Below are 26,704 nucleotides of genomic sequence, written 5' to 3'. Positions count from 1 at the left end.
TTTTACTTTTTTTTAAGAACACAGATGAAATCTCTTGAGTCTGTGATGCTGAGTTTTAAAAAACCATGAATGTTGAATTTTGTTAAGTGCTTTTTTTGCACCTATTCATAGGATCATGTAGTTTTTCTTGTTTAGTTTATTAATGTGGTAGATTATACTGATTTTCAAATGTTGAACCAGCCTTGAATTCCTGGGGTGAATGACACATGATCACAAAGTATTTTTCTTCTTACATGCTGCTGGATTCAATCTTCCAATTTTGTTGAGGATTCTTTCATCTTTGTTCATTAGAGATACTGATTCAGTTTTCTTTTCTATATTGTTTTTATCTGGTTTTGGTATCAAGTAATTTTTGCTTCATAAAATGAGTTGGAAAGTCTTCCTTCTTCTATCTGCTAGAAGAGCTTGTGCAGAACTATCGTTTTATCTTTAAAGTTCTGCTAAAATTTACCAGTGAAGTCATCTGGGCCTGGACTCCACCCTTTTTTTAGATTTTATTTTTTTAAGGAGGCTCCACACCCAGCATGGAGGCTGACATGGGGCTTGAACTCACGATCCTGAGATCAAGACCTGAACTGAGATCAAGAGTTGGATGCTTAACTGACTGTGCCACCCAGGCGCTCCTAGATTTTTAAATACAAATTCAATTTTTTAATAGTTACAGTACATTCAACTTATCTGTTTCTTCTTGGGCACATTTTGGTAGCTCTGATAGTGGTCTAGTTCATCTGAGTTGTTGAATTTTTAAGTATATAGTTGTATCTCTTTTAATATCCATTGGGTCAGTAGTGACATCTCCTCTTAGAGCATTTATGCTATGGGAATGACCTAGTGCAATAAAAAACTGAAGACAAAGTAGAGAAGGTACATAATTGCAGCTGGACAGACCTCAAACTTTATTATGATTGACTCCTTCCTGTCTTTCAATTCTATATCCATCCTTTTCATTTGTCCTTGGCAATATTTCTTGCAGTTTCCCCCCATTCCCTATAATGCTAGGCATAGCCCTGTAATATCTCCTAAACTATCTACCTAAATTATTCCACTGGCTGCCTAGCTGGTTTCACTGCCATTGCCCACTGTAATTCATCCTTTGCACCCCTGCCAGACTTTACTTCTTAACTTCCAATGGTTCCACTCTGCCTGCAAGATAAGGACCCTCCACATCTGGTTTAGTCTGGCCTTCTGAGTTGCAGTTCATTTTATTTTCCTAAATCAAGGGTCTTTAACATGCAGGCTTTGGAAGGGAGGGGTGGGTCATGAATCTCCTAAAATTTGAATATAAAATGTTGTATGAATGGGAACTTTATTTCTAGAGCAAGGCTACAGCCATTACCAGATGTTCAAAGTGAAAAAAAAAATGTGCTAAGAAAAGCCTTCAACCTAATCTTTGTTTCTATAATGCATCAAGAATACAATATATACATATATATTCTATATATATATACACAGAATACAGTATATAGCTTCTCCAATAGTTCCCACATCTGTAGTGATCACTCCTTTCTCTGAACTTAAGATTCACATAACTTTAATGATCTAGCCTAAACTTAGTATTTTACAGATGAGGACACAATCTAGCCTTAACAAATTTTGTCCAAAGTGGCTCCAGTAGAACTTGTCTGTGCAACTGAGTGCTGATGTGCTACTTTGTGGGTCTTTTTATGAATAAATTTCATATTTCTCCTTGCAGTCAGGAACTAAACCTCAGAGTTCTTTGAAACTTCAATTATCTTTACATCTTACATAAACTAGCTGCTCAAATGTTTGCTGAGAACAGTGATGATGATAAGACAGTCATACTGAGGCAAAGGAAAAGGGCTGGTTAGTGAGTACTGAGGTAGAAGCACATTTTTAAGGAAGCATAAGCACATTTGGGGGATGCAAAATATTAAGCCCAGAGCTTAAGATAGCTTATAAAATGTAACACTCAGGGGTCTGTGTGAGGAGAGCTTTGAGGATTCCTAGACAGCAATTTCAGAAAAAATTCCTCAGAAGCAACTAAAAGGGGGATGCCCAGATATATGGTAAAGAGAACAGATAATAGCACTGCTTTCCAGTGAGCTACACAACGGATTCAAATGTCAACACCACATCCAAGCTATGTCACTGTTGCAGGGTTACAGGGTTCTTGTCTCAGAGTGGAAGAACGAATCTCGAAGACAAAAGGCGGGCCTGAAGTCAAAGTCTATTAAGTGAAGGTGCAAAAGGAAAGAAAAGAGCTCTCTAGAGTGAGAAGGGTCCTGAATGGGTTGCCACTGAGGGGTTTTATGGTAGAAAACTGACCAGGGAACCTGGTAAATATTTCATCTATAACATTTAAGACAAGCAAGGTGGATTTGTAAATATTATGAAAATATCTCTTCTACATTTAAAACAATCAAGGTGGATTTGTTATGTTCCCTTCTCTCTGGTTATTATCTTGTCTATAACATCTCTCCACATCTGGAATTTCTGTGAGCCTGGTTATGTAGCCCCTTTCCTGCCTCTCCCTACCTAGCCTCACCTGTCCCTTACTCATCACCTTGAGCAAATTAACTTTTCTCTGCTTCAGTTTTGTCATTTGTTTCTACCTAAGGATTGTTGCAATGTTTAAATAAAATAATGCCTGTGGAGTGCTTAGGTGTCTTACTCTTAAGGCATTCCTTCCTTAATTGTTAACTGTTGCTATTATTTAATGAGAAGAGGGGTTTTAGGAAGGGAGGAGGTGCTGTGGTCCTTGGTAGAGATTTCCGTGTAAAGGTGGGAGATTCTGTAGCAGACAGATAAGGTATATTCGAAGAACCGGGGGGGGGGGTCACATTTCCACGGTGTGTACCTGCAGGACCCGTCACAGTGGCAGGAATAGCCAGAAGTGTCAGACCAAGAACACACCCTCCACAGTATACATACGAGAGGCCAGCAACCGGATAAGATGAATGAAGCTTATAAGAAAGTTCTCACCTTCTGGGGAAACCTGGAGCGCTGGAAGCGGCCTCATCTGGGGGAGAGGGGTTGGATGGCCCAGGGGGTGACCGAGAGGTCGGGAGACAATTTTAGGGAGCTTGGGGGAAGGAGAAGGTGGGAAGAAAACGCCAACGCGGCCCCTTTCCAGCCACAGCTCCCACTGCGACCATCACGTACTGGAAACTAACAGGGGAAGCGACCATTCGGGGCGAGCTCCACAGCCGCGGCCGGCGCCCGCTCAGGCAGCTGCCGCGGAGCCGGACGTGGGACGGCGCGGGGGCGCGCGGCTGGGACGCGCGGGGGCGTCAGCAGGCCGGAAACGCCCCGCCCACGACGCAGGGAGGGGCGGGGCCACGGGCCTCTTCCGGCCGCGCGGCCTCCCGCCGGGGCTGCGGGCGCGAGGCTTTGCGCTGGCTGTCCCGCTCCTCGAGGGCGTTTCCCAAGGCGACGTGCGGAACCTGGAGCCCTAGGGCCGAGTTCTGTAACAGATGGTCGCCAAATGGCAGCGTTTTTCCGGCATTTGTGTGGGATTCCATTTGAAATTCTGTAATGGATCGTCGCCAAATGGCAACGGTTTCCTGGGATTTGTTTTCCCAGATTTGGTATCATATAATATTGAGATTTCCTGTCCAGCACTGTGGATACTTCTCCGTTAATCCGAGTCTTCCCTCGTTGTTCAGCTGAAGTCTTAGAATCTTCTTGGTGGTTTGCACATTTTTTTTTTTTAAAGATTTTATTTATTTACTTGACAGAGACACAGCGAGAGAGGAAGCACAAGCAGGGGGAGTGGGAGAGGGAGAAGCAGGCTCCCCGCTGAGCAGGGAGCCTGATGTGGGACTCGATCCCAGGACCCTGGGATCATGACCTGAGCTGAAGGCAGTCGCTTAACCAACTGAGCCACCCAGGCGCCCCTGCACATTTCTTATTAGGTTTTTTCCTGGCAGTTTTTATTGCTGTTTTGGTTTGTTTGTTCTTCCTAATGGACTTTTATTGTACCCTAGGATAATTTGGGTTTTGGTATGTGGATCTGTGTGGTCACTTCGCTGAACCTTTGTTTTCTAATAATTCTCTTGGATTTTGTAGGTAAGAATTCATCTGTAAATAACAATTTTGGCTTTTCCCAAGAATCCCACACAACACTGTTTACTAGCCTCAGGGCTTGCCTCCTTTTTTCCAGAAGTTACTTGGATTGCATCTTACCTTTCCCTTCATGATGTTTTCTGAAGGTTTCTGGCAGTTACCTTTTTAAAAAATTAACTGTACTTTTTTCTTTTTCTAGTTTACCAATTTGTTTTATTGTTTCTTAAAATCAGAAATGGGTATTTATTACCAAATACTTTCAGTATTAGTCTCACAGATGATCATATAGCTTTTCTCCATTACCCTGCTGTAATAAGACTACAGTAATAGATTTTCTAATGTTGAGCCGTCCTTTCAGTCCTGGTATGTATTCTTCCAATATGTTGCTGGATGAAAATTGCTGTGTATTTCATATAGGATTTTTGTGTCTAAGTGAATAAGGAAAGGGTTAAGGTATAGACTGGGAGAGAGAGGGAGCCCCTGGCTGGGCTCTGAGACTATTCCTGGCAGGCCGAGGGTTAAGACAGAGTGAACAAAAAAGATAAGGAAAGAGACCACCTGGCCTCGGATGGTCGGGAGTATTTTTCTTTGGCGGCTACAGTGTATTATAGAAAATGACCAAACCTCAAAGAATTAAGTCATCAAGGGTGTTATCAATAGTCCTTACTCAAACCAAGACAGCACAAGAATCTCAAGGCTACAAGCTTCCCAGTCAGTTCTCAATAAAAGATTGCCACTAAAAGCCCTCAGTGGCAACCCATTTGGGACCCCTTCACTCTAGAGAGCTGCTTCTCTCTTTTCTGTTCTCACCCTCACTTAATAAACTTTCACTTCACTTCACCCTTTTGTGTCCGAGAGATTCATTCTTCGATTCCATGAGACAAGAACCCTGTGATCCTGTAACCTAAGTTCGTAAGTGAAATTGACTTATGGTTTTCTTTAGTTGTCCTTGTCCAGTTTTGATATTAGTGTATGGTAGGTCTCAAAATGACTCAGATAATTTCTTTTTATGACCTGGAATAGACCTAGTGTATGAATGATCTATTCCTTAGGTTTGAAAAACTCATCTTCAGAGCTATCTGAGTGTGGTGCCTTTTTGAGAGTTAAATATATGTTTTTCCTAGAAAAGTATCAATTTCATTTACATTTTCAAATTTTTTGGTATTAAATTGTCTCTGTCATAAGCACGCTGTGAAGGCACACACAGGAGTGTGTCTTTCCACAGTGTCGGCTTGCTTCCGTCATAAACCAAGGTTCACATAATTATAAAGCAGGTTCAGGATTCCAAATGCAATGACATTTCACCGGTGGTTAACTTGGCTTCTTCCATGGCATGCAAAGCAGAACACAGGTCACCCAGCAAACAAGATAACACAGGGGCTAGGAAGTTAAAAATCCAAATGCAAAGTCCGTCTGGGTGCGCAGTTGAGATGAGGCCTCAGTCAGGCTTAGGTCAGTCAGCTCTTGGCACTTGCATCTTACTATGTTCAAGCAGTGAAGGGTCTCAGCTCTGTTCGGAGACCAGTGGGGCAGAGCCTTCAGCGGCGGAGGCCTTTTCTAAGTGATCAGACATGGAGGGGTCAGTGTCTGGAGAATCTGACAGTTTGCTGCAAAAATCCTCCCCTTTTTAAAGGGATTGAATCGGTGTTGGGCCCCTGCAGCCCTGCTCTGCCTCTGCTTGGGATCAGCTCTGGGGCGTCGTCAGCTGGTGCTGGTCTCTGCGATAATGTCTCGAGGCTGCAGTGCCCTTAAATGCTGGCGTCCTTGCTTGACGCAGGCCCCTGCTGGACGTGAGAGACTCCATCTTGCTCTCCACACTCTGATATTAACTTTTTTTTTTAATCTCATATTGTTCTTGTTCATATATATTCTTTTGGAGTCCTTTTTCTTGATCAGATTTATTGAACCACTTTCTGATTTTTTATTAATTTTGATTGATTTTGTTATTGATAACCTTTATCTAGAAGTTTTTTCTCTTTCGTTAATGTATGCCTTCATTAATTTCTTCCTTATTTTTTTTTAAAGATTTTATTTATTTATTTGACAGAGAGAGAGAGAGCATGGAGCAGCAGAGGGAGTAGCAGAGGGAGAGGGAGAAGCAGACTCCCCGCTGAGCAGGGAGCCCGATCCAGGGCTCCATCCCAGGGCCCTGGGGTCATGACCTGAGCCGAAGGTAGACATTTAACTGACTGAGCCACCCAGGCACCCCTCTGTTTTGTTGTATATATGTGTTGTTTTTTTTTTTTAAAGATTTTATTTATTTATTTGACAGAGAGAGACACAGTGAGAGAGGGAACACAAGCAGTGGGAGTGGGAGAGGGAGAAGCAGGCTTCCCGCGGAGCAGGGAGCCCGATGCGGGGCTCGATCTCAGGACTCTGGGATCATGACCTGAGCCGAAGGCAGACACTTAACGACTGAGCCACCCAGGCGCCCCGTGTAGATATGTGTTTAAAAAGCATAGGTATGTGCCCCCACATTGGAACTATGTCCTCCTTTAATAGTAAAATTTAAGCCTTTCATATGTATGTGCTTGGATTTAATTCTAATTTATTTTTTCTATATATTGTGCTTCCTGTTGTTTTCTTCTCTTTTCTGTCTTTGGTTTGATGAAGTTTCTTTTTCCAGATTTTTTTTTCTTTAGTAGTTTGGAAGTTACAGGTTAAATTTTTATCTAGTGGTTATTGTTATTATATTTTAGCTCATTTAAATTTCTATTTTTATATAAGCATATGGAGTTTATCAGCATTTTTATGAGGCAGTCTTATATAGTGGTTAAGAGTAGAGACTGAAGCCATACTGCCTGGATTCAAATTCTGGCTTTTCCACTTATTAGCTGTGTGACCTAGAGCTTATTAAATAACTTCTCTGTGCCTCAGTTGCCTCATCTGTAAAATGGGGATAAAACAGCATATAACTGATAAGATTATTGTGAGGATTAGTGTGTTAATGTATAATCAATATGTAAAATTCTTTTTTTTTTCTATAGGACACTGCCTAGCATGCAGCACATAGGTCTCTCTAATCACTAGTTTTTCATCTATGAAATGGGCATAATATCTGCCTACCAGATTTGTTATAAAGATATACATTATCGTATATACACTATTCAGTTTACTATAATGAGCACCTTCTACGCACTTGAATTAGCATGGTTTTTGGCTTCAAGGAGTTCATGATTTGGTAAGGACCCAGACACAGAAACACAATTGCACTATGACATAACCTTAATACTGTTCCCATGTCTTCTCTTGTCCCCTTCTTATCTATGTTCCACACAGAGCAGTTTCAGAACACCTTATTCAGATCACGTATTCCCCTGCCAAAATGATTTCCACTTCCGTTACACTTTACATGAACCACAGTCTCCTGACTATGACTTTAACACTACACTCTGGGCTCTGCCCGCGCCCTTCTCGTCTCATTAAGTGCCACTCTCCCCTCTTCTGGTGACTCTTACCACACAGGCTTCCTCTTGGTTCCTTAAACCAACTCTTTCACTCCTTGGTGCCCTCTGCCCAGAATTTTCATCCCACCTGCGCTGACTCATCATGGCTGACTCATCTTTCGGGTCTCAGCTTGACTCAGTCAGGTTCTTAGTTATAGACAGCAGAATCCACTCTGGCTGAGAAAGGGCCTTGATCAATACGGCGTAGCCCACAGAGTGTCCAGGAAGACCAGCAGCCAGATGTAGGTGCGGCACAGCCAGGTAACACCCTAGCAGCTCTAGCGACAATCCACTGCTGCACTTGACACCAACACAACTTCTACAAACACAGGCTCTGAAACTCAGGGCTTTCCCTCTGGGACACTCGCCACGCTCACCACCGGGTGGGGCAGGGTTTGGCACGTTTCCTTCTTCATCCTGCAAATCTTTCTTGCAACAAAAAAGTCGAATCTTTCTGACTTCATCTTTCAAGTTGAAGTTCTGTGTGACCATGTCTAGTCACCTCTGCCTGGGCTGCAGAGGGGGTCCAGCGGGCAGGCCTTCTCACAGGCAACTCCTCGGGTATCAAATGGGTGTTCAAAAGTGCTGGACATTCAGAGAACCTGTCCCATGAACACTGACTATCATGTCACCTCAGCAGAAGGCCTTCCCTGACAGCCCTGTGTATACACATACTCTCCCCAGCCCAGCCCCATAGTCCTGTGCTCCGTCATCCTCTTCAAGGCATTTGCCACAACTTCTATTGTTGTCTCTTGGTTCAAATGCCTTATAAATCCTGGCGCCTGAGTCCAGTCTCCATGTGGAGTTTCATTAAGTGTCCCTCAGGCAGCCAAAAATGATTTTAAAATGTACTTCAGTCTTTAACGTGGGTCTCTTGGAAGAAAAAATTATTAAAGGGGCTCCCGTCACAATTCCCAACCGTTCTCATAGGTTTGCATTCCCTTTTCTCTTTGTTCATTCCCCCCAACCATGCATTGGTTTAGCATTTCTTCATAAATTTTGCCCCTAGGGCTCTCTCCTCCAATGTTTTCTGCCTGTTCTCTTATCTTGCATCACAGACATTCAGAACTGGTTTGGGAGATCCATCTTTCTCAGGGCACGGGGGGAAGAAGTTGAGAGACCGAGGAGGCTGAGAACATTGACACAGTGAGCACTTTGGCTCACCACATGTGTCTGACCTCCGGATTGTAAATTTTACGAAGACAGGGACAATATCTGTTCTATTTGTGCCTAACGCAAAAATCTGACAAACACAAAGCCAATTAACATTTGTTTTCTGGAAAAAAAGAAAAGGCCAACAACTGAAGTATAGAGAAGGCAATATACAGCACAGAGCAGGAGCTCCTGGCCTAGCGAAGGGTCGGGTCGGCAGGGGGTGGAGGGGAGGAGCAGTGAGTAAGGAGTTTGCGAAGTCATCCTGGAGAAGATGAGGCCAGAGCAGAATCTTAAACAGAGAGAATTCACCGTGCAAAGAAAGAGGTAAGGATAGAGAAGAGTGTTCCAGTTAGAGTGCAGCACCAGCACAGAGAAATGCCAATCAGCTTGTGGTTCTGTTGCTAAAGGTGAAGTAGGGGGACCGGCAGGAGGTGGGCAGAAGGGCTGAGGCGGGCATGGCAGGCCCTGTGTGCCATGCCAAGGAGGCCGGGCTTTGTCCTATTGGTGATACAGCGATAGTGGGTGGAGTGAGGAGTCGTTCTCAGATTCTCATGTTAGATTACTGGGTAGCAGTGTGAGGTTAGATGTGACAGTGGCGAAAGAAAAAAAAATAAAACAAGTTGTGTAGCAAAAAATGCTGGCCTTCAAACAGGGCAGTTGTTGGGAAGTAGTGGGCAGTAGGGATAGGTAGTAGGGATAGTTTAAAGAAACTTGGAGGTCCAGTTGGCAGTACTGGGTGAGTGACTGGATGGGGAAGGGGAGGGAGGAATCTAGGATAGTGTCCAGACATCTGGCTTGGGGGATGAGGTCATTAGTTGGGGTAGAATAAATGGGAGGAGTCCTGGGTTGGCAGTGGTAGGGAGAGTGGGTGCCTGGCTGGCTTAGTTGTAGAGCATGTGACTCTTGATCTTGGGTTGTGTTTTTTGTTTTTTTAAGATTTTATTTATTTGTCAGAGAGAGAGAGCGAGAGCACAAGCAGGGTGAGGGGCAGAGGGAGAAGCAGGCTCCCTGCTGAGCAAGGAACCTGATGCAGGACTCGATCCCAGAACCCTGGGATCATGACCTGAGCCAAACGTAGATGCTTAACCGACTGAGCCACCCAGACACCCCTATCTTGGGGTTGTGAGTTCGAGCCCCACACCGGGCACAGAGATTATTTAAAAAATAAAATCTTTAAATATTTCTGATATAGAATAAAAATAACTGCCCAGATCCTAAAAGGGGAAAAATAGTTTACATGGATCCACTTCTTTATAACAAAAATCACAACTCTTACTTTTGAGAAAGGAGTCCTTTTTCCTCTGGAATACCTTGTTCCATGCTCACTGTTTCAATGATGAAGGGACTCTGAGCTCGTAAGCAAACCATGCCATGACTTAAGCTTTTTTTTTTTTTTTAAAGATTTTATTTATTTATTTGAGAGAGAGAGAATGAGAGACAGAGAGCATGAGAGGGAGGAGGGTCAGAGGGAGAAGCAGACTCCCTGCCGAGCAGGGAGCCCGATGCGGGACTCGATCCAGGGACTCCAGGATCATGACCTGAGCCGAAGGCAGTCGCTTAACCGACTGAGCCACCCAGGCGCCCGACTTAAGCTTTTTATGTAGAGAAGCTGGTTAGAACACAAAACCAAACCAGTATTTTGATAAATTCACTTTAAAGTGTTTTCCATATCAGCTACTTCAAACTAGTGACAACAATATGACCTTCTACTCCCAAGGAGTCGGATCGGATTAAAAACACTGAAAACAAACACGCAGAACCAGCAGGTCTGGCCGTGCGAGCTGACTTTGTGTGAGGTCAATCTGCCGACCATCAGTTGTATCTGAGTTCACCAGGGGCTACAGTGTGGTTCTTTAGTATGCTTCCATTGTGAACTTACTTCTTTGAATTTAAGCTTTTGGGATGATTTCTGCAATATGAGTCTTTAGCATCTTAAAAAATTTCACGAAGAGATTAAGAAAGTTCCAAGTATTCCAGAAGCTACTGGTATAAAAATCATGTTTCTTCTATCAGATTCAACTGTTCAAAAGCTGTAATGTGCATGGTCATCACCTGAGTGAGCTGCATTAAGTGGCTCTCAGCCCATGGCACTTTGCCCTTACACACTCAAGGGAGCCAGCTTGAGTGTAAGTGAACACTCGGTTGCATAACAATGAAGGAGGGCTCAGGAAAACTGGGTACTTTTGTGATCAGCTCAGGCTTAACAACAGTCAGAAGTACTCATTTTGACTTATATATACATCCTTGAATAGAGACCCACACAGATAGATGCATAAGAATATAATCATTTCTGTTTTCACAAAGTACTCACACTTCGATAAGTCACAAGTTTATATAAATTTTCATACCAATTTGTGAATTCAAAAGTTCTCTCAAAAAGAATAAGAGGGCGCCTGGGTGGCTCAGTTGGTTAAGCGACTGCCTTCGGCTCAGGTCATGATCCTGGAGTCCCTGGATCGAGTCCCACATCGGGCTCCCTGCTCAGCGGGGGGTCTGCTTCTCCCTCTGACCCTCCTCCCTCTCATGCTCTCTGTCTCTCATTCTCTCTCTCGCAAAAAAAAAAAAAAGAATAAGAGATAAGCCTCATTCTAGATGGAAATGGGCACTGTTGTTCATGGTGTCCAGAAATTGTTGATGTGGCTACATTGAGACACAGGTTATGCTTCCATCACAGCAAGTTTATTGTTGTGGTGACAATGACGACTATAACATTTCTCTTATGACTTTTCAACATTAGAAACAATTAGATCTATTTGCCAAAATAGCAATCAGTGTACTTCTACAATTTGACTTCTAGGGCCCTGGAGTAAAGACATTGGATCCCAAAGATTACAGGTGGGGAGTTTTTGAAGTATGTCCATATTCAAGTGGAGATTGAAGAAGCCCAACTGAAAGAACTCTGGACGGACAGTGACAACTGTGGATTGAACAAGTTCTTTTTAAAAGGGCTATTTTGAAGATTATGATTCTGACTTCGGAGGAACTACGGTGAATGGAAGCGGAAGGAATCACATGTAAAATTCCTTAAATAAAAATTTATTGACTTAAAAAAAAAAAGAATAGGAGATACTGCTTTTTGCAATCAGTTTGGGATGAGAATACTTTTGATACCACAGGAATAAAAATGGTGTTCTCCCTAGGTTTTAAATTTCTCTTATCCATTTATGACATTTTCTCATTCATATGCTAAATTCTGCCCATCCTCACATTAACTTACTATCATTACCAAAATACCTTTAAACTAGGTGTATATATATACAGGTGCATACATGTACAAGTACTAAATTGAACCTCTTGAAACTGTTAATACTTGACATTTTCTGATGTATGAAAGTAGTTTTTTCACATGGTTGAACCTAATAAAATATGAACTTTAGTTGGATGCCTATATCTCCATATATATATGTATATACTGTATCCTTCTACACACACACACACACCCCACGCAATATTTTCTGTTTACTTCAACAGGAAGAATGAAAATCTTTCTCTATTCACCAGTTCTAATGCAGCCTTGTAAAACTGTACTTGCTGACTGATTTTTAATGAAAATATTTAGAGGTATAGTAATTTCCACAAATTTAGCATTTGACCAAATAAAGTCTGGTCCAAACTGGGCACACTGTCTTTGAAAGTACGCCATCCAACTATGTAATTGGGGCAGCCTATCCTGAAAGATGGCTTTTATAGGCTTACGGTCAGGTCTAGAATCAGCAGGCCAAGTAATAAAATGCCAAAGCATTTTTAATTCTTCCTCTGTGTCCTCAATAACATTTCCCACAGTGCCTACCCTGAGACACTATCAAGCACCAGTAAAAACGACAGGCTCCAGACCTTGCTTTCAAGGAACTTAACATCTTTTTAAGAGATATAAAAATATAAATAATGAGAGGATAGTCTAAGTTTTAAGTTTCAAACTGGGACAGAGTAAAATGTAAAAAGATGATAGCACTTGAGAAGTTTTAAACGGACTTCAAACACCGGGGCAAAAAGCCAACTACAAATGTGTACTGAGCTCCAAGTCTGTCCATATGATAATCACAGGTGTCCTCCTCCATGGTTCTGGGCCCAACACGCCCTTCCTCACCCCAGAAACAGGGACTAGAGATCCTCCAGATCAGTTAGATCCACAGCCACTTTCAGGAACACGGTGTCGTCTTTAATGTAGGTGTTCTTGGCATTCTCCAAAGTGGAGTGAGCCACAAAGCGGGGGCAGCCAGACGCGATGTTCATCTCCCCGTCGGGTCTTTTAAAGCTACTGCTGCTGGGGTCGGCCTTGAAGGTCTCCATAATGTGGTTCTTTTTGCCACTCTGGTCCAAAAGCATCAGGGTCACCCTCTGCCTGAATGGCCACTGCAACAGGGAGTCAAACTCCCCTCGCATGACCACGAAGTACAGCGACAGGTGCGTCCCTTTCCCAGACCCATCCCCGTTCAGGTATGCTCTAGCACAGAGCCGGTAGCCGCACCGGCTGGTATAGAAAGGCTGGCTGAAGATGGACACCGTGTGCCCGTCCTGTGCCTCTCTCTTCTTCAACTTATAGTCCGTCACCTTCCAGATGAGCTTTCCATTATAGCAGGCCCCTTCCAGCAGCTTAAATCGCTCTTCATTTTTATTCAGTTGGGCTTTATGGATATTAATGTGGGCATCATGTTTGTTAGTCTCTCCTTCCAAAACAACTGCAAAGAAAAAAAAAAAAAAAGCTTCCAGAAGCCTTAAAGCTGTCTTTAGAATTTGCCCAAAGTGGAATTTGGTATCTGAAGAGAACCAATAAAATTCTGACATCTCATGATGAACCGAATTCATTGTCCACCAATGGACCATTTGTATTAATAATTAACTCAATGAATCTTGTGTCTTGGAAGAAAACCCGAATGCATACTCTTGAACGGAAGCTCACCAAAGTGTAGAGAAGACATACAGCATTGAACTAGTGTGCATTAGCAAGGTGAGCCCCATTATTTAATAACTGGAATGCTTTTAAACAGCCAAAAACCCTTTTATATTTTTTTATACTTAAAACAATGTTTCTGCCACATCTCTCTCTTAGCTTTCTCATTATTTTCCACTCTCCTTAAAAACCACCACTCCCTGTTTCTGGAATTTCCTGGCCCATTTCCACCCCTTGCCTGTTCCAGCCCCTGCCCATCACCCTCCATCACTCCCACCCCCGGCCCCCCGACTGGCCAGAATCTCATGCTGTTCTGTTTCACAAAAACCAGATTCGACCACTGTTTATCCTGGACAGCTGCAACTCTCCCTTTGGCCAGGTGCAGACAACAGAATCATCAAAAGAGAAGTAAAAATATGAGACATACCTAGTCTCTGATCATTGCTTTCTAGCAGGGTAATTTTCTGTTTCACTGTATCAATCGTTTCCACCAAAGGCCTCAGATCAAATTTATTTTGTTGCTGGTTAGCCATTTGTAATAACTGACGCACTTGAGCTTCTAGCCAAGCTGACTTGTCAATGTGAGTGGCGAGAACCTTTCAGTACAGCACGGATCATAATGTCAAAAAAAAAAAAGTCGTTACTATCTTAGTAACGATTGAATTTAGATTGAATTTTTTCAACTCAAACATTTCACATTTAATTAATCAATTAATGAAATGAAAAAGGCACAGTCCAGAAGAGAAAATTCAGTGAGGATCACAGAGATGAGCCACCTAATATCTTCCTCCTCCCTGCCCCAGCTGCGATTCCAAATCTTTGAACTTCTCTTCATCTGACTTTTACTCCTCCCTCAATTTCTCTCCGTTTGGTTCTCTGACCTATCTTTGTATCTCTAGTCTCCTGTTGTCTCTCCTCTTGCCTTACAACTTCCTTCTCAGAGGCTACTCTCCTGATCCGCTCCCGCTCTCCTAGAAGGCAGAGAATGAGCTGGAAGTAGACCCGACCGTTCTGGCGTGAGCACTAGAGGTTGTACAAAGTGCCCTGAGGTAAGACCTAGCTTTTGATTGTTCTCCTTAGATGGAAGAGATTAAATAAAACTAGACCTATATTACTCCTCTACCCTTGCCCCTTAGTACCTTAACTCTGACGGGTTTCTGTGTTAGCTAAGGTCAGAATTGAGATAGTGACATATGATGGATTTCCTTTTTTTCTTTTTTCTTTTTTTGGGGGGTGGGGCTTTCCTTTTTTTCTACACACACACACACACACACACGCACACACACACACAGTATGCTGACAAAGTATGGAAAATATATGGCCTGCCTTTTTCTGGGAGAGTCTACATTTCAAAAATATTACTCGTGTGCCACAGGTCTTAAAATATTTTTCACTATCAATTTTGTAATCACAATAAAGACATTAGTCATTAGAAATGTGTTTATGGTTATTTAACAGTCATGATTTGCAAGGTAATTTTTGCTATATTTTAGTATTGTTTAAAGCATTTTCTTCCCAAGGGAATGAATAGTTTCGCTTTGTTGATTGCAAAATGCAGAACTATAGATATTCTCAATGAAGCTGACATCAAGGGACTAATATTGGCCCAACATTAACTGCAACCCCAACGACCATAAATTGTATAAAAGTATTATATCAATGTTAAATTTACTGACATTGTTGAATGTTGAGGTTATGTAAAAGAAGATCTTTATTCTTATGAAATACATACCGAAGTCTGTAGGGGTAAAGGGCCCTAATATAGACAGCTTACTCTCAAATGGTTCAGAAAGAACACACACGCACATACCGTGACAGAGAGAGACAGGGGACAAAATACTGACAATGGGTGAATCTGGGTGAATACACAGGTATTTTTAGCACTATCTTATTCTTGTAGCTTTTCTTTACATTTGAAATTATCTCCACTTAAGAAGCTTTAAGGATGGGCGCCTGGGTGGCTCAGTCGGTTGAGCGACTGCCTTCGGCTCAGGTCATGATCCCAGGGTCCTGGGATCGAGTCCCACATCGGGCTCCCTGCTCTGCAGGGAGCCTGCTTCTCCCTCTCCCACTCCCCCTGCTTGTGTTCCCTCTCTCGCTGTGTCTCTCTCTGTCAAATAAATAAATAAAATCTTAAAAAAAAAAAAAAAAAGAAGCTTTAAGGAAAACCTGGACTGCCAGTTGAAGGCTAAATCTTGGCTATGAATAGAGAGGCCATTTCTCACCTGGATGTTTGAGAGGAAGCTTCCATTTTTGCCAAACAGCTGTGCAAACTGCTTGAACTCCTTTTCGAATTTCGTTACAGTTTCTGCTAGCTGCTGGATTTTACTCTCTTTCTGCTCTAGGCTCTTATATAAATCAGAAATCTAATAACAGGAATGTGAATGAGATCATTTAAATGCATGTATACAAGTTAAAATAATGTAAATACAGGTCTAGGAAAATATTGCAGGTAAGAAAGTGTTTCTAGAAAAATATATACATATATATACATTTCTAGGAAAATTTTTACCAGTAGGTTCCTATATAATATTTGCAGGTACTTCAAAAAAACCAGATCCAAAGATTTCTTGTCAGTCTTTTCCATACTTACCCAGCTATGATGGTTCATCTAATGATAGTGACATCACTTGACTAAATTTACTGAACTGGTTCTCTTCATTCATTCAGCACGCACTTAGGAACAACCACAGAGTACCGATCACCATACCACAATAGATGCTATCTGCACAGTATCAGTAGTAACAGCTGAAATTTGCTGAATGTCTGTCATACCCTTATATTCATTAGCTCTTTTAATCCTCAAAGAACCCCATGAGTTGGGTATGACTATCAGTCCCATTTTACAGACAAGGAAACAGAGGCAGAGAGTTTAAGTAACCTGCCCAGCATACAGCTAGCTTGGCAAGTGGTAGGCAAAACATGTTACGTTCTAAAAAAAAAAAAAGAAGAAGAAGAAGAAGATAGCAGGAGGGGAAGAATGAAGGGGGGGAAATCAGAGTGGGAGACGAACCATGAGAGACAATGGACTCTGAAAAACAAACTGAGGGTTCTAGAGGGGAGGGGGGTGGGAGGATGGGTTAGCCTGGTGATGGGTATTGGGGAGGGCACGTTCTGCATGGAGCACTGGATGTTATGCACAAACAATGAATCATGGTACACTACATCAAAAACTAATGATGTATGGTGATTAACATAACAATAAAAATTAAAAAAAAATGTTACGTTCTTAGAATCTGTAATGTATTTGAGGGAAATAACCAAAAGCCTTGTGTGAGCCTGGACAGCTCTTCTCTTATCCCCTCATCCATTCAATCCTCCATACTTACCAACTTTAACTCCTGACACACAACAAAACAAACACGACTCATATCCACTTCTCATTTCATCTCATTTCATTTCAACACCTGTTTTAGCCTCCATTATTTCTCACCTGGGCTGTGACCACAGCTTCCCAACTGGTCCTACACCATCCCTCACACTCCCACCAGAAGGGAAGCTCAATGGAAACTGGGACATGGGTAACCCTAGGAACTGGTCTGGTGCCCGGTAGGTGTTTGATAAATATTTGTTGAGTGACTGTATGAATGAATGATGCTCTCCCTTTCTTTAATCTTGTTTTCCTCTAATTCATCCTCCATGCTGTAACCAGAGTTATATGGAGAGACAAATCTGGTCTTGTCGCCTCCCCCCCTTCCTTAACCATCCTCAGTGGCCTTCTTTTACAGACCCTACAGGACCCTACATGATCTGCCCCTGGCTACCTTCTCGGCCGCCTGCCCATCCGCATCTCATGTGTGCCCTGCCCAGCAAGACTACACACTTCTATTGTCCATTGGGTCCTGCTCTCTCAGATGCTTCCTTCTCCATCTAGAAACCACCAATTTTTCAGCCTCCACTCAAGGGCACTTTCTCTCAGAAATATTTCCTCACCGTACCACCAGCCTAGGTCCTCTCTCAAGTCCCAAGACCCCCTGACCACAGTCTAGCATTTAACTTACCCTCATTACTCTTACTGCTTCCTGGGGTTGTTTCGCTCTTTTTCCTCCACTAAATCGTTGAGGCTACATCTCACTCGTTTCTTCATCCCCAAAGCCTAGCACAGTGCCTGGCACCCAGGGGGCATCTGATACACGTTTTATAAATGAGTACATGAATGGCTGCAACAACCATGTGATCTCTGGCCCTAGAGTCTTCCATTTAGACCCTGAGAGCTGACTTCCACCTACACGGCAGACCTATCTCCCTGATCGAAAGCAAACCTCAGTGTCTCCTGTCCCCACCCTCTCCTCTCCTCTGCTCCCGTTCCTGTAGTGCCCATCTCAGGTAACAACTACCATGTCCTCTGCCTTCTAGACTTACAGCTTTGTCATTCTGACCTCTCTCGATGCCCTCTCCATCCCCAGACACAGCCTTGGCTGACCTTCCCCAGCACCACCAGCACCTCCAGCTCCAGTATCTTGCCTTCGCCTAATACTGAGCTGCTTATCATGCTGGCACTATGCAAAGAGCTTAAATATATTAGCTCACTTAACCTTCACCACAACCCCATTTTACGAATGAGGAAACAGGGAAGAGAGAGGCTAAGTAGCTTGTCCAAACCCACATGGCAAGTGAAGAGCCAGGTCTTCAAAGCAGGCGTTCTGGCTCCAGAGCCCCCACCCATCCATTGCCAGGCTCTCCTGCTACATTGTCTAGGTTAGTACAACATCCTTCTGCCTGGCCCCCTGTCCTCGTGCTCTTCTCTCCCTCTATCCATCTTCTATGCTACCACCAGCTGTCTTACTTTTTTTTTTTTTAAGATTTTATTTATTTGAGAGCGAGCGAGCGAGCACGAGCAGGGGGAAGGGGAGGGGCAGAGGAAGAGGGAGAAGCAGGCTCCCCCTGAGCAGGGAGACCAACATGGGGCTCCATCCCAGGACTTGGAGATCATGACCTGATGCAAAGGCAGATGCTTAACCGACTGAACCACCCAGGCGTCTCACAGCTGTCTTACTTTTCAAAGCCAAACAAACAGTTAGCTGGCCATGTACTGGTCCTTGCCTGCCCCCACTATCCAAAAGTTCACCTAATGCCACTTTGTTTTTATGAAAGACCTACGTCAGTACCTGTTTTCACTAACCGAAAGAAGTCAAAGAGGATTTTCGCTTTTTACGAAATGGTAACCGCTTCTTTGCTTTACACCCCTTCAGCCTATGAAAGGTTTCATAGGATTGCTCTACTTTCCCATAGTGGGGGAAACCTATATTTTCCTATTTCAAAACCTCCATTATTAGCTCCCTATTACTGACAAACATTAGTTCAAACTTGGGCCCTTAAATCCTTTCTGAAACAAGGCAGAATATGAATGAATAAAAAAAATAATTGAATGTACAGTACCTGCAACTTCTTAGCTTACATGGAAGGCCATTGCTATGTGGATCCAGCATACCAGTCTCCAGCTCTCCCCGTCTCACACTCAGGACCCTCACCACCCCAAAACCCCCGTTCCTTGAACCATCAGCCTCATGCCTCCCTGTCTTTCCTCTTCTGGAACACCCTCTTTCCACAACATTTAGGCTGACGAATCTTCTCTTCCTTCAAAGCGAAGCTCGGATGTGCTCCCTTGAGGAGCCTCCCCCAACCCCCACAGAGGAAATCGCTGCAGCCTCTGTACCCCAGACTGAGCCACAGCATGTCCCAGGGCACAGCAACTTATCTATTTGCATTTTCGTGAGTTCTTCAAGGGCAGAAGCCGTGTCCTCCTCTACTCAGAGCCCCTAGCAACTAACCTCATGCCTGACATATGGCAGGTGTTTGTTGAACGAATGAATGAATGGACGGATGAAGCAAGTGGTACAGAAAGAACTTGGGAATGGTTACCAGGCAGCGTGCCCTCTACCAAAGTTACAGTTTAACTGGTCTTCCCAATTTTCTCCAGGATCTAACCTTGAAACTCACACACCTCCTTTAATACGGAACCAGCCATCAGAAAATGATTGGCAATAGTAGAATTTGGCTCCCTCTCTTCCTGCCATGGGCCTGCGAAGTCTGATCCTCTGAGAGGTTCTAGCAAAATAATTAACTTTTAGAATAATTACTCCACAGAATCAGCATTTATTGAGGTCCATTATGAATATTCCAGGGACTGTGGCAGGCATTCGCACACACAGTTTCACTTGATAATCCCAACTCAGTGAAATAAAGAGGGATGTATGCATTTAGCAGGCTGCATAGCTTCTCAGGGGCAGGAGTTAAGACTTACTGCAAAATATATAAAACCCATAATGCCTAGAACAGATAGTCAACTGTTGTTTCAAAGCAACACTAGGCTAATTAAAAAACATCAAACGCCTACTCGTCACCTACCAGGTGCCAAATACTAACCAGAAGGTGTGTTAAGTTAGGCTGCAGAGAGGCTGTAGGGTATTTCATGCGGAGCACTGGACTGAGAATCAGGGGACATGGGTTTTAGATTCAATTCTGCCACTTACAAGTTACAAACACATCAAAATTTCTTTGAGCTTAGTCACTTCATCTGTTGAATGAGACAGTTGGACCCAAAGACCTCAAAGGCACCTTCCAGTTCTAATGTTCTATAATCCTATTGAGTCTGCCTGGCTGCTTAGTAGAAAAACATCTACCTCCAGCCGACTTGTACTGAAACAGAGGAGAATGTAAAAATACCAACAGTTACCAATCCCAGCAATTGTGCTTCCTTCCTTTACGTGTGAACCCTTGAATATTTACCTGTTCTTCTAATTGGAAGTTCTTTTCTAAAACCAGAAGCATGTGGTCCCGTAAGGCTGAATGCTCATGCTCCTGCAGGTTCCCCCGTTTATCCTTCAATAGGAAGACGAAAGGAAGTCAGGTTGTTGAAAGGCTCCAAAAATGAAGGTGGTGGCGGGATATTCTGCTAACGCAGAACTGTGACAACTTTGCTTACTTGTCTAAAGGTGGGTTGCAGGAAAAAATAGCCCCTCCTGGTCCCTTTTCCAGCTCCAGGATTCTAAGGTGCCCATGAGACAATTTTAAATTTACAGAAACAGAGACTCAAGCCACTGTCAAAATTCTCAAAAGCAGATTTCCTTCTGTGCGCTGGAAATCTAGGACTGTGGGTTAAGTGTAGTTATCATCTCTCAACTAGTCCCACATAAAATCTATCTCCTTGGTGGGTTAGCTTCAGATCAGTGTCAAGCCTAGGTGAGTTCTCTCTCCTACCAAGCACACATTTCCATGCTGCCTTCTACCAAAGGCCAAAGGTACGCAACCTGATAGTAATTTCAGCCCACACAAATTTGTTGCCCTCAAAATCAAGCAATATGTTTGCAAGAATAAAGGGTAACTTCTTCCCTAATCATTAAAATACTGAATTGCAAACTGCCTCTATTACTAGTAAAAGCAAATGTTAGGTGTTCTGGGTGATTCCGTGGACCTAAGCGTACATTAACCATCAATTTCCCTCCAGTTTAGGAATGGCCCCTCTTCCAGAGAACAAATCTCATCCTTAGCTTTGGTACTGAAGTGAGTTCTAGAGGACAGCCCAACTGGGAGTTTAGGCCTAACTGTAAAGAAGATTTCTCTCAGAGCTGGAAAGCAATTCTGTATTTCGTGCACTGAAAAGGTAAACCCTACCTGTTTTCCAGCCAAGACAATCACTGGTTTGATATGTGAAAATGTATGGACTCTTCACTGATTTTTTTTTTTTTTAGATTTTATTTATTTATTTGAGAGAGAGAGCACATGAGAGGGGGAGGGTCAGAGGGAGAAACAGACTCCCTGCCGAGCAGGGAGCCCCATGCGGGACTCAATCCAGGGACTCCGGGATCATGACCTGAGCCGAAGGCAGTCGCTTAACCAACTGAGCCACCCAGGCACCCTCTTCACTAATTTTTTTTAAAAAGGCTTCTCACAATATACATTTTTTTCCCATAGGTTTTTAAAATAAGAGAAATGTATGCTTATGTCAAATAATACAGCAAGATAGAGAATGAAAAGCAAAAGGCTCCTTCTCTCCATCACCACCCCCAATTCCCTAGTCTCTCACTCACCAGAGTCAGCGACGATATATACACATTTTTAACTCAATGAGATCATAACCATATTCAATTTTTTAAAATATGTACCTTATTCTTTTATCAAATGCATGCCATTCCCAAATACAAATATATACACTTACATAGTCAGCACTTTAGTGATGGGCTTACAGGTTTTTAGTTTTTTGTTTTCTTTTGCTATATAAACATCTTTGTGTGAGTGTGTTTGTGTATGTGTGTAATCATTGCATACTTATGAAAGAGTATCTATGAGAAATTCCTAGCAATAGAATTGTAAGGTCAATGTGTGGGTTCACTTTTTTTTTTTAAATAAAGAACCTTTTATTTTACTTAATTTTTTAAAACACTAAGCTGTATGCCCAACATGGGGCTTGAACTCACAACCCTGAGATCAAGATCTGACTGAGCCAGCCAAGCACCCCTCAACTTTTCATAGATAATAACCAAACTGCCCTCATAAAAAGTTACATATTATAAATTGTATTAATCTTTGTCAATTTGATGGTGAAAGTTTTATTTCTTGCTATAATTTACATTTATTTAGGAGTGAGATGGAGTGTCTTTTTTTTTACCCCTATTAGTCAATTGAATTTTTTCTGGAACTACTCATATATTCCTTTGCCGATTTTTCTATTAAGTTGGAGAAGCTATTTACATGTAACAATTTTTGTATATTAAGGAAAATACCCTTTTTGTCTTGTCATATGTTGGAGATATTTACTTCCAGTTTGTGGTTTGCCATTTGACTTTATTTATGGTATTTTAAAAAATTGTATAAAAGTTTCAAATATTTGTGGTTAAACATCAAAATTATAGCTTCTGGTTTTGTGTTAGTCATCTAAGAAAGATCTTTATTTCAAGAATAAAAAAAATTCACTCACCTTTTCTTCTAGTATTTTTATGATTTTTTAAAATAAACTTTTTATTTGGAGTAATTTTAGATGTATACAAAGTGTGAAATAATATAGTGCATGATATATCTTAATGCCTAAAACTTTGATCCATCTGGAATATGTTAAAATGAGGTAGGAATCAAACTTTCTTTTTTTTAATTTATTTTATACAATTTATTGAATAATATTTTTAAAGGTCTTTAATAGGTAATAAAATACACTTTAAAACATGATTTCAAATCAATTCTATTTCAGAATACTTGGTGATAGACCGGGGGTACCAGAAAACCAAGATTTATAATCATCAGAATTATAATCATCAGAAGAATGACTCCAGAAAGTCTCAAACTCTGGTAGAGGCAATGGAATCCAAATTAGAAAAATTACCATGATGGTTAATTTTTATGTGTCAGCTTGGCTGGCTATGGTGCCCAGTTGTTTGGTCAAAACTAATCTAAGGGGCACCTGGGTGGCTCAGTCGGTTGAGCGGCTGCCTTCAGCTCAGGTCATGATCCCCGGGTCCTGGGATCAAGCCCCACATCAGGCTCCCTGCTCAGTGGGGAGCCTGCTTCTCCCTCTCCCACTCCCCCTGCTTGTGTTCCCTCTCTCACTGTCTCTCTCTGTCAAATAAATAAATAAAAATATAAAAAAAACAAACAATCTAGATGTTGCCGTGAAGGTATTTTGTAGATGTGATAAACATTTACGATCAGTTGACTTTAAGTAAAGCAGATGACTCCCCATAATGCTGTAGGGCCACATTCAACCAGTTGAAGGCCTTATGAGCAAAAAATAAGGTCTCCTGAAGAAGAAGCACTTCTCCTCAAGACTATCACATAAGAAACTCCAGCCTAGGGGCGCCTGGGTGGCTCAGTTGGTTAAGCGACTGCCTTCAGCTCAGGTCATGATCCCAGGGTCCTGGGATCGAGTCCCACATCGGGCTCCCGGCTCGGCGGGAAGCCTGCTTCTCCTTCTGACCCTATTCCCTCTCATGCTGTCATTCTCTCTCTCAAAAAAAAAAAAAAAAAATGAAACTCCAGCCTACTGGTCTGCCCTGCAAATAATCTGACTTGCCAACCCCCTCAATCATATAAGCTAATTTCTTAAAATAAATTTCTATCTATATATCTATATGTAGATATGTACCTCCTATTGATTCTGCTTCTCTGGAGAGCCCTGACTAATAACACTGCCAGTCTTAAAGTTCTTCCAAAGTGAATGTCCTTCTGCATCCTGAATGGAATCAAAGAGTAAAATAAACCTGCCAAATAAATTACACAGTAGAATGTAGAGGCAGAAACAAAAAAGCATCCCATACCTTTACAGTACATCCATAGTGCTTAAAAGGACAGTCTTGTTCAGCTTCAGGACACACAGCGAGGTGTTCATCCACCTACAAAAAGGACACCTCATGCTACCGAAATTCATCACCAATTCTCCAGCTGCCTGAGAGAACTACAGCATGCAGGGAACCCCAAGGTGGCTTGGGAAGGAGGGAGGAAACAGAAGGGGAAAAGCCACGCTGAGGCCTGGCAGAGGGAGAGCTATGGTAAAAATGGAGAACTCTCAGGGAAAAGGGAAGGGGACACAGAGACGTGGTTATCATGGGTGTGCTTTAAATCTTGGGCCTCAGCCTGTGGGATTTGATCAAACACACACCACAGTGGTTAACTAAAACTTTATCTTACATAAAATCTACTAAGAGATTCATTTACAGTTACCTCAGTTCTTGGAATAATCTGCAAACACCTGTTAGGACAAGATACTGGGTACTCAGGACACAAGTTTTCTTCATGATTCTGAAACAGAGAGAGGATGATGAAACACAGCCAATCCTTGCTTCCCAGGGTTCCCTTCTACAGCCTCAGAGTGTTTATGCATATGTCTCTGGGGATCTTATGTGGCTTACCCTCTACAGGAAGGTGCAGCCTAGTTCCAAAAAGGACTAAAGATGGCCGCCTCCTTCCCATGAATTCAATTCAGTTTTCCAATTATTCCAAAAGAAGGGCAGAGGGCAGAGGACTCACGGAGGGCAGACTATGGGAGTCATCAGTATGTCTCCTTCAGTACATGTAAAAGGTACCCATGATCTCCTTCTCTGCCTACATCCTGCCACTCCAGTCAGATCAGAGCCCCCTGAGGACATAGTATCGTCACCTCCTTGTGACCCTGCACCCAGCAGCGCTCCTTGCACACTCACACTCAGTAGTGCTCAAACAATCCTTCTGCCAATGATAAATGAGTAGAGTCCTACTCTAGAGTCCAACAAGAAGACTTTTTGCTTTTTACAGAACTCTCAGAAAATTCTTTAGACGTATTTCTGTACAAAAATAAATTCAGTAATGTCCCGATTCACTGTGACTGCTCAGGTAGAATTTAGTCCCATAAAGACGATTCGTTTTTCTTTCTTTTTACCTGTAGATAGATTACTACCACATCTTTTTTGCAATAAAGGCATTTTTCCTCTCGAAAATGGCAACGTGCACTCAAATGTTCTTTCAGATCTTTCCGAAGGACTTGTTCCTGACAGTTCTCATTAGAACACTGCACAGCTTGAAATAGGCACTGTTGGAGGTGGTCCTGCAACAGAAAAAACAGGCCAGTGGGCCGCACTGACCGGGGCGGGGAGACAGGGGGCCAGCTGGAAGCCTGGAGGGAGGGAGGACACGGGGGGCAGCTGGGCAGACCAAGGCCGTGCCAGCCTTGTTTGATAGGAGTTGGGAGGATAGGGAAGATGGCTGGAGAAGGAAGCATGTTGAGTCTATTTCAGATTATCTATTAGCTCAGATTCTCAGGTTAGTTCCTGAATATTTTCCTTAGGCTTGCTGAGTGATTTACCCATTCTCCAAAGACATTTTTAATTTCTTTTTGCACCCCCGGCACCAAGTACTAATCTCTGCACAGCGGATGGCAAAAGCCAGGATGGAGGGGAAAGACGGAAGAAGAGCAGGGCATGTCCTAAGTGCAGGAAGGAAGGGAAAGGATTCAAGAGAGTAATGGGGAGAGGGAGTGGGAGCTGTTCTAGAAGTGGTCAAGAAAAGCAGACAGAAGAAATACAGGATCCCAGGCCCAAGAGAAGCTGGGAATGGTCAGGCTGTGGTCAGAAAATGTTCTCCACCAGAATATGAGATAACGATGACATGGACATTACTCGTTCCAGTATTCTTCATGGTAGAGATTTTTTTAAAGCAGGAGGCATACCTTAATAAAACCTCTGGATCACAGCAAGTTATTGTGATGGTCCTGTCCCCTGCGAGATCCCCTAAAACACAGCTGGCCTGTTACCTGTTTTTGTAAATAAGGTTTTTCTGGAGAACAGCCACCCATCTACTTGTTTACATACGGGGGGGGGAGGGGACGATGTGGGGGGCTCTGCTTTCCCTCTGAAAGGGAAGAGCTGAGTTGAGTGGCGGATACAGAAACTGTATGGCCAGCAAAGCCTAAACATTTTACTAACTGGCTCTTGACAGAACAGTCTGCTAACCCCTTTCCTGAACGAGAGAAAAAGCAACCAGTTTTTCTGCAGGAGGTAAATAAATATTATAGCTACTCTCCTTTGCCTCTAGTAATAAGAAACAAAGAGACCACTGAAATCCGTATCTTCTCCAAAATTCACTCTCACCGAAAACAGTCAACACTCATCAGGATTCCACTACCTGGGGAGGACCTACACCTCACCATGCAAGCCAGGGTGCGGGTGGGGGGCAGGAATGAGGGGAAACACAGAAGAAAACAGGTGAAAAGAAACCAGCCACTGTTCTCCAGAAGCTGATGATCTAGTCACAAAAGCTGATGAGCTGGATGGTCTAACTTGAGCCTCATTTCCTGCTCAGGCTTCGTGACAAAATTGGAAAAGAGGCCCTGCTCTAGGGCCTGACTATCAAAATGTGAGAAAGTTCTAGGAAGTTCGGTGAACCTCCAGAAAAATCCTGGGGTTAACGGGAAAGCATTTACACGTTAGGAATTCAGTGCCTGGGGGTTTTGGAGGCAAAGTGGAGAAAAGGCTGAATCACCTGAAATGTATTCCAAAATGTGTGGGTGGGAGAGGAAAATTTCAGCAGCCCCCAAGCCATTCTCTGGAAGCTAGAGATGCCTGCTTCTTATTCCTGCACAGTGTGATCAAATCCGCTATGGGCCTGCCATGGCAGAGCCCCGTTGCCCCATTTCCAGTTTGACATTTACCAAGCTTCCGGCTTCTCCAGCTGGATGGAAGAACCAGGCAGGGCAGTTTCATGTGAAAGTAACTTCCCTTCGCTA

The 26,704-nt window shown here is 42.9% G+C and overlaps 1 protein-coding gene, 1 long non-coding RNA gene and 1 other non-coding gene across 6 annotated transcripts in view; 1 reads left to right on the top strand and 2 right to left on the bottom strand.

Moving 5' to 3' along the window:
* LOC118014301 overlaps nucleotides 1-3,230 on the bottom strand; it is a 33,350-nt gene extending 30,120 nt beyond the window's left edge. For both annotated transcript variants that reach the window (XR_004680253.1, XR_004680254.1), the window contains exon 1: nucleotides 2,944-3,230. This is a non-coding gene — a long non-coding RNA (uncharacterized LOC118014301). The remainder of the gene's footprint in view (nucleotides 1-2,943) is intronic.
* A 7,976-nt stretch (nucleotides 3,231-11,206) lies between these two features.
* On the top strand, nucleotides 11,207-11,341 carry LOC118014612. The gene has a single exon (XR_004680323.1). It is a non-coding gene; the product is annotated as a small nucleolar RNA SNORA1 (small nucleolar RNA).
* TRAF5 (TNF receptor associated factor 5) overlaps nucleotides 11,288-26,704 on the bottom strand; it is a 47,310-nt gene continuing 31,893 nt past the window's right edge. For 2 of the 3 annotated variants that reach the window (XM_035010486.1, XM_035010487.1), the window contains 7 exons: nucleotides 24,863-25,027; nucleotides 24,169-24,246; nucleotides 23,766-23,840; nucleotides 20,248-20,340; nucleotides 15,744-15,884; nucleotides 13,946-14,114; nucleotides 11,288-13,306 (listed from right to left, as the gene is read on the bottom strand). In XM_035010486.1, the coding sequence (XP_034866377.1) occupies nucleotides 12,729-13,306; nucleotides 13,946-14,114; nucleotides 15,744-15,884; nucleotides 20,248-20,340; nucleotides 23,766-23,840; nucleotides 24,169-24,246; nucleotides 24,863-25,027 (1,299 nt within the window). In that variant the 3' untranslated portion in view covers nucleotides 11,288-12,728. The remainder of the gene's footprint in view (nucleotides 13,307-13,945; nucleotides 14,115-15,743; nucleotides 15,885-20,247; nucleotides 20,341-23,765; nucleotides 23,841-24,168; nucleotides 24,247-24,862; nucleotides 25,028-26,704) is intronic. The other variant, XM_035010488.1, reaches the window with a different exon arrangement.

The sequence above is a fragment of the Mirounga leonina genome, unplaced genomic scaffold (assembly GCF_011800145.1).
Source record: "Mirounga leonina isolate KUSES-001 unplaced genomic scaffold, KU_Mleo_1.0 Mir_154, whole genome shotgun sequence".
NCBI classification, from domain to species: Eukaryota; Metazoa; Chordata; class Mammalia; order Carnivora; family Phocidae; genus Mirounga; species Mirounga leonina.
The sequence above is the reverse complement of the archived record's forward strand: the minus strand, read 5'-3'. Positions and strand labels throughout refer to the sequence as shown.